General features: G+C 62.6%; 1 protein-coding gene across 2 annotated transcripts in view; it reads left to right on the top strand.

The window, feature by feature from the left end:
• The first annotated feature begins 359 nt into the window (after positions 1 to 359).
• The window catches only part of Plch2 (phospholipase C eta 2), a 30,882-nt gene continuing 23,677 nt past the window's right edge, over positions 360 to 7,564 (top strand). For both annotated transcript variants that reach the window (XR_780955.2, XM_010627775.1), the window contains exon 1: positions 360 to 565. Coding sequence is in view for 1 of the 2 variants with exons in the window: in XM_010627775.1 (XP_010626077.1) it covers positions 523 to 565 (43 nt within the window). In the remaining variant the exon portion in view is untranslated. The remainder of the gene's footprint in view (positions 566 to 7,564) is intronic.

Raw genomic sequence — 7,564 nt, 5'->3', positions numbered from 1 at the left:
GGGTAAGGAATTCCTAGGACTGGGTTAGCGGGGCTGCCAGAAGGGGCACATGGCTCCACCCATGGGGACACACACCTGCCCCTGGGGGAGCGAGAGGAGGGCGGTGGACAGCGGATGTTGCTGGAGCCAAGTGAGAGGAAGCTTCAGCTGGCACTGCCTCCCCTCTCGGCCTCTGAGCCGGCTGGCTCAGTGCCCGCCTGGTACCTCCACCCTCCAGCTTGCGCAGATTTTGCCCACAGCAGCTTGGCAGCAGAAGCAGGGCCACCAAGGGTTAAGGGTGGGTGGGGCTCCTGCAGGAGGGGCGGTCCCCAGGCTGTGGCTCCTCCTGCACTCCCCTCCCCTCTCTCCCTTCAAGGTGGCAGCAGCGGCGGGCGGCGGGCAGCGGCGGCAGGCTTTGAACCAGCATGGGTGCTGCGTGCGGGGAGCCCTGGCTGAGGCTGGGGCGCAGGGGGCAGTGGAGGCTGGCACAGGGTACTGGCCCTCTGTGGCTGTGCTGGTAACTGAGATTGGTCCCCAGGGGCCATGGAAGAGCCTGGGCCACTTGGTGGGCTCAGCCAGGACCAAGGTAAGGGGGCGGGAGGATCCCTGGAAGGGGAATGTGCTGTGCAGGTGGGGACCCAGGCCAGAGCTGGGCATTGGTCCGGGGCAGTGACCCCATTCCTACCCACTGCCACACAGATCCTCACCCCTCCTGCCCTGGGCTGGCACCTTGCAGTGAGAGACCCCTGCAGAGGGCAAAGAAGTCTTGGGCAGGAGGAGCTGACCCCAGCCATGCCGACACCTTCCCTGACCCCCAGCTGCCCCAGGGGTTGCGGCTGCCTGGGGGGCAGGTCCAGGAGTGTGGGGTGTGGGCTCCAGTACTCTCCTGGCCTGACCCAAGCGCCCTGGCCCTGGCTCCATTCAGCACCACGGACAGGGCAGCCGCCTTCCTGTCAAGCTGCAGTTCATTGCGAGGCCCTTGAGGTTCCAGCTCAGCTCTGCCCCACTTTCCTGACCTGAAAGCTGGGCAGTGTTTTGGGCAGGCGGGCAGCGTGAACAACTGGGTGCAAGAACCCAAGGCTGCTTGGGGCGTGAGGGGGCTGTTCATGGGGCATCTGCACAGGCACCTTCCTCATTGGCTGAGCAGAGCAGAGCTTCTCCGCCAGGGACTCCATCTGCCCCAGATGCGGTGCCAGCTCTGGGCCAGGGGCAGAAGAGGCCAGTGGAGAAGGGGTCCCAGGACAGTGGGGGCCAATTGGCCGAAAAGCAGAGAGAACTTCCTGATCAAGGCTAGCTTTCCAGGAGGGAGGAGCACACCCCTGACCATTTGTTTGGACCCTGGTTGTTCTGGACAAAGCTTGTTCTGCTGCTGACCAGTATGGGTGTGGGAGAGGCTTTGGGGAGCTTGGAGGGCTGTGTGACCTCGCATGGGGCACCTGCCTTCTGTGAGCTCCATGGATGAGATGGGCAGCGGGGGCCACCTCTCTTGGGCAGCTTGCAAACATGGGAAGCTGGTCTGTCTGCAGGGTCATGTGTACCTGGCCTGTGCCTGTCCCTCCCCTCTTGGCTGAGTGGCCCTTTATGAGCGGGGAACAGTGAGTCGGGTGTGGACACACATTGGCCCTCATGGGAATGACAGGCTGTGAATGGGTACACCCCTCCCTGACCATAGCCCTCCCCTGCGGGTTGAGGACACCTGACTCGTGACCGGCAGGTTCGGCCACCTTGGGGGAGCTGCAAGAGCATGGTCCTTGCACTCTCATGTATGCTTGGATGCAGCAGATGGGGCTGGCGTCCTGGGTCCGGCTCTCCATCTGCACCGCTAATGAACTGATGACGAAGTTTCCCAGTGCCTGGCATCTTCCCCTGGAGAGCTGGGCAGTGCCTTTTGCAGAGCAGGTGTGGGGTTCAGGAGGCCTTTCGGGGGCCAGTCTGGCAGCCCTGCTATCGATGAGGCTGCTGGGGAGGGCAGGAGGGATGAGTAATCAGATGTGCCTGTTTTTCCTGGAGTTTGCTTCCAGCACAGCGCACATGGGCTCTTGGCCGGCTGGACAGACTTCCTGTGTGGGAAAAGTGGGAGCTGCCTGGGAAGCTGCCTCAAGCAGCACCTTGGGATGCAGGTCCCACACCAGCCCTGCAGTGGTGACCCTGGCCTTTCATGGGTCACAGGAGAAGAGAGTAGGCTCCTGGGGCGAGAGTACCCTCCAGCTCTGCCCAGAGGATCCAGTAGGCTTTGGGTTCTGGAAAGCGCTGTCTTGGCAGTGGGCCACCTCATCATGGGCTGGCCCTGCTCAAGAGCACAGCCCAGGGGTGCCTGAGGGACTCGGGGCATTGCAACCTGAGGCTAACAGTGGGGTCCCTGTACTTAGTGGTCCATTCCCTCCTGAAGCTGCTGGCCACTGGGGTCAAGCTGACTGTGACTGGCTGGGGTGCAGGCCACCTAGCACTCAGAGGTGGCCAGAGCCACTTTGGTTCAGCACAGCAGGTAGCTGGTGGGGACAGAGTGGGGAGAACCTCATCTGTCCCCCATAGGCTGAGATGCAGGGATGGGGCAGCCAGCCAAGCATCAGGCTGGTGTGGAGCAGGTGGGTGCCTGGACAGGGCTGGACAGGACTGGCAACTCATGCTGTGCCGGGAAACTTTAGGACGTCAAGCTTGGGGGCCAGCTTGGTTCCAGAACATGTTCTGCTGAGGTTCCCCAGCCCTTGCCCAGCTGGCTGTAGTGGCCCAGGGCTGAGCTGTGACCCTCAGGGGCTCTGCTGGCCATGTCCTCCACCCCAGAGCTCTAGTCTAGCCATGCTCTCTGGAAAGCCCCACCCCTACATCTCTTCTGGGTGGCCAGGAAGTGGCTCAAGGGCCAGGACCCGTCCCATCTGGGCACCTGCTTCTAGGAAGCCAGGCCAAGCAGGTGCTGTCTGCTTAGCCAGGCCCCGCTGGAGAGCGAGAGGCAGCGGAGGCCTTGGGAAGAGTGGCTGGTGGCAGGAAAAGGAGCCCCCAGGGACACAGGGATGCAGGGCACCTGCAGGAGCAGGAAGCTGTGAAATGGGCTATTAATAGAGTACTCTTCCCGGCGGGGCTGTTGAACGTGATTAATGCCACCACTGTGAGCTGAGCTGCTGTCTGCCACCAGCTGGGGACAGAGGGGACACTGAGGAGTAGACTGCACTCTGCTGGGTGGGCAGAGGAAGGCCAGATGTTGGGGAGTCTGATTGGAAGTCACCACGCCCCCGTCCATCAAGACGCCTGGGAGACAGCGTGGACTGAGGGCCCCATGTGGGCCGCATGGGGTGAGGGTCCCGTGTAGGTTTCCCCGGGGTAGGTACTGGACAGGGGATGACTCTGGCTTTACAGAATGTCATCTTGCTGCTGCCACCAGCCAAGTGTACCGTCTGGTGTCAGAGTGCCTGACACTGTCTGGTCCTTGCTGCCAGAGAGCCAGCTGGAAGCCCCTGGGGATGACATCCTGCCTCTGGACTGGGAGGAGGCTGGCTTGGATGGGCCAAGTTGCTGCTGTACCCCTGCCCACACCCTCCGTCCAGGCCAGGCTGCATGTGTTCCAGGACCTCACATTGGTGTAAGGTGAGGCTTGGGCCTGCGGATGTCCAGTGGTGCAGGGGACAGAGCATGGACTCGGGGTGACCGTGCCCAACTCTAAGATGCATGCTCCCTGGCTTGTCAGAGGCAGCCCTGGCTTGCTGACTGGTCACTGACCATGGGATGGGCAGTGGCTACTGTCCCACTGCCCTCACTGAGAACCCTTTGGCACTGGCTCTGTCCCTGGGGGGACAGGCAACACTGCCATGGGGTCCTGCTGGGGGAGGCTGGAGGGAGCCGACTCATGCTCCCTGATAAAGTAAAAATAGTTGGGGAGGAGGCGCCCAGACATGCGGGGGGACGCGTCGCTTCTCCCAGCCGTTTAAATAATCTCGGCCATATGTGTGTGGGCCCATCCCTCCCTCCCTCCCAAGCGGTGCTGGGCCAGGGGCAGGGCTCCTCCCAGCGGGTGCAGCCGCAGGACTGGGGCAGAAGGCCGCCTGCTCGGTCCTCCCCTGCACCCCGGCAGTCTGAGCACCTGCTGTGTACAGTGCTGGGTCCCAGCGAGCGGGGTGGGGTGGGGCAGGGTCAGCCTGCAGTGCTTCACAGATAGGGCCACTCTAAGTGGGGAGGACACGGGTGCAGAGGAGGGAGAGGCCTGGGGCACAGGCCCGGGGACTGTGCTGTGGTGCCCTGCGGGGAGGCGAGAATTGTCCAGAAACTGGCTGCATCTTCCCTGAGTTGGGCTGTACAGGCCCTGTGCCCTGCTGTCAGGAGGAGGGCTGCACACCTGCAGGTGCCATGTGTGTGCATACGTGTGTATGTGTGTGTGTGTGTCTGCACATGTGTGTGTCTGCACGTGTGTGCACCGCCAAGCCCATTGGTGTCACTTTGTGGATTTTGTTGGAGGATTAAATTGATTTTCCAGCTTTCCCCGGGAGAGGCAGAGATGCTGAGCTGCTGCTGCCTCTTGTGGATGGCAGCCAAGGCCAGGTCCCTTGCTGCCATAGTGTGACTGGTCCTCGGGCACCACCACAGCATTGCTGGTGCTCCCTCCTCTGCATGGTGTCCTGTGCAGACTTGGGGAGGAAGGGGCAAACCTTTGCACCATGGGGAAACTGAGGCATGGGTGGGTGATACTGCATGGCAGGTGGGCCTCTGCCCCCCAGCAGGCACCTAGGCTAGGCTAGGCTGACAGGAGCCCCATGGCCCCCCATGTCCTTTTCCAACTCTAGGGTGGCATCATCTACCTGTCCTGGGCATGAGGGTACCAGTGACTGTTTCTCTCACCCCCAGGGCAGGCCCTGTGCCCTTGGCCTCCTGTCCATCTGTGTCTAGTAGAGTGCCTGCTGGGGATTGGGGGGCAGGTCCCCAAAGAGCCCAGGCTCACAGGAGTCACAGCACACCACTGAGGGAGGGCCCAGGGGAGCTGTGGTGGACAGGGTCCCTCCCTGGTCTGGTTGCAGAGCTGGTGCCAGCAGCTGGTCCTCAGTGGCTGTCGGTCCTGCACTCCTGGTCCAGGTCTGCAGGAGACTGGGCTGCCTGGGTATGTACCATGGCTGAGCAGGGGGCCATGTCCTCTGGCCATACTGGTTTCAGGGTGGCACAGTTGCCCAGGGCCAGGCACTCCCCTGTGATGTCCCAGTCTGGGATGTCGCCTCACTTGGCCATGGCCACTGCCTATGTCCACCTGTCCCTGAGTGTCAGAGTGGGTGGGGGTCACCTTAGTCCCCAAGTCAGTGGAGGGACCTCCCTGGCAGAGCTCTGCAACGGACAGATTAGCTGGACCTCCGCCTGCCTGGTCAGCAAAGGATTATGGCCTGGGGCTGCTGAGGAGGAGTTGGGTCAGGGGATAGGGACTCCACCTGTGCCCCTCTCAGCCCCTCCCTGGGTGAATAATGAGACAGGATGTGGGCCTTGTGGAGGTGCAGGAGCACCCCCAGGCTGGGCCCAGGGCACCCTGAGGGCAGAGGAGAACTGAGACTTCCTGATCTGTCTTCCATGGGCTCAGAGCAGGACATGAGTGCCCACTGTGGGGAGGGACATCTGGTGCCATGAGGTAAGGCGAGAGGGCTGCAGCACCTCACCCAGACTTGGAGGCCCTGGTGGCTCCCATGTTTCCTGGTACTTGAACTTGTGTCCCAGTCTGGCTCCCTGGGGCTCCTCGGGTCCACACATAGGATTCTAGGGGCTCCCAGGAACTCCCAGGACTGCAGCCCTTTCTTGTCTCGGAGGCAAAAGCATCCCTGATCCGATTCCAGCAGAGGGCAGGCTGCCTGCTGACCTCCAGCCAGAAAACAAGGCAGGCCTTTGGCCAGGGTCCCTAATTGGGTCCTGGGTTTGGCTTTGAGTTGATTCCATCAATCCGGCCGGGTGGGTCCTGGCTGTCTCTGGCCAGGGTTCTGGTTACCAGGGATGGAGGGATGGCAGGCCTTGGACAACAGGGTGGCCTTGGGCGAGAGGAATAGACAGCCTCATCCCAGTGGTGCTGCCTGGGCACGTGGTCAGCACAGGTTCAGGCCAGGGAAGCGGCTGGGGTAGGACTCTGGTATTCCCTCCTTTCACCAGGGCAGTCCACTACAGCTGGTCACCGCTTGTAGCTGGTGTGGCTCGCCTGGGGTTCTGGGGCCCCTGCTGGTAGATGGGGGATCCTGCCCAGGTCAGAGGCCATCAGGAGAGGCACCCTGCCTGCTTGGCAGCCTTGGGGTACAGTGCAGTGACAGATATGCCCAGGGTGTGGCTGACTCCAGGGCCCTGGCCCTGTGGGCGAGGGGAAAAGGGGTGGAGCCATACAGCCCTGGGCCTGGTGTGAGGTGAAGGGGAGGGGCTTGGGGACCACACCATCCTGCCTGTGCCAGGAGTCACAGCAGAAGAGGTCCTGCTCACCCTACTGGACAAGGGCCCTGCATGAGGGCCGCAGAGGAGGTTCTGGTCCTGGGCCTGGGCTCTGGGGCTTATGTTCCTGCTTCCATCCTGCCTCCAGTCTCTCTTGCTCCCCCGGGACAGCAGGGAGCACTTAGAGGTCCCTGTAAGTGTGAGGGATTGGGGAGGGGGCAAGAGCCTGGCCCAGGACAGAGAAGAACAGACACCAGTCTCAGGCACCGGGGTGGGCAGTGTGTGGGACGCACCCAACAGAGGTCTAGTGCCCCACCACAGGGTAAGCCATGGGTCCATCCTCAAGGCCTTGCAGCTGCATCCCTGGGGCCCAGGAGATTCCGCCTCTGTCCTGCTGGACATGGACCTGGTGGCCTGGGCTGTCAGGGTGACCGGCTGCTCCCCTGGCAGCTGAGTGTTCCCTTGGCCTAAATCCTCTGGGCAGCTGGGATGGAGCCTAGCGGGCAGGATTAGTGTGGGGATTGGAGGGTGGGCAGGGCGAGGCCAACATCACCCTGCAAGCTCTTCCTGTGTCCAGGGACCCTGAGGGCAGGCAGGTTGGCCCAGGGCTTCAGGTGGTGGTCAGACCAATGCCAGGGGCTCCTGGGGATAGCCTTGGGTGGGGTTCAGGGGACTGTGAGAGGGAGGAGGACAAAGCAAAAGAGCAGGGGAGCCCGCATCCAGCACTATCGCTGCCTGCCCTGCCACCCAAGGTCCTCTGTGGCCTCTGAGAGCTGGAGCCTGGCTGTCATTTGGGGATGCCTGGCCCCCAGCCATCTGCCACCAGCCGGGGCACAGGCGCCGTGGCCTGCCTGGCTGAGGTGCTCCTCTGGGCTGGAGGGAGTGTGGTGGTGTTGCCATGCTGGCAGCTCAGTCCACTAGGTAAGGGGATGGGGGCAAGGCCTGGCTGGGGATGGCTGAGCCCTGTGGGTGGGAGACCCTCCATGTGGACCCTGGACTCTCCCTCCTTCCAGCCTCCTGCTCCCTTGGCCTTCCAGCTGTGACCCCCACATTGGGCTGTGGTGCTGGGGGAGGGGTGTGTGGGCCAGTGGAGCCCAGCTCAGGCTTCTCTGCTGCACAGGCCTGGCTCCAGCTGGCAGAGGGTCTCCTCTACCTCCTCCTGGGTTCCTGCCACTGTGCTCCTATAGCCCCCATCTCAGCTCCCACTGCTCACGCG

This window comes from Fukomys damarensis, unplaced genomic scaffold (assembly GCF_012274545.1).
Source record: "Fukomys damarensis isolate Sample0158 unplaced genomic scaffold, DMR_v1.0_HiC HiC_scaffold_23, whole genome shotgun sequence".
Lineage (NCBI taxonomy): Eukaryota > Metazoa > Chordata > Mammalia > Rodentia > Bathyergidae > Fukomys > Fukomys damarensis.
This window is presented reverse-complemented; position numbering and strand designations above follow the sequence as displayed.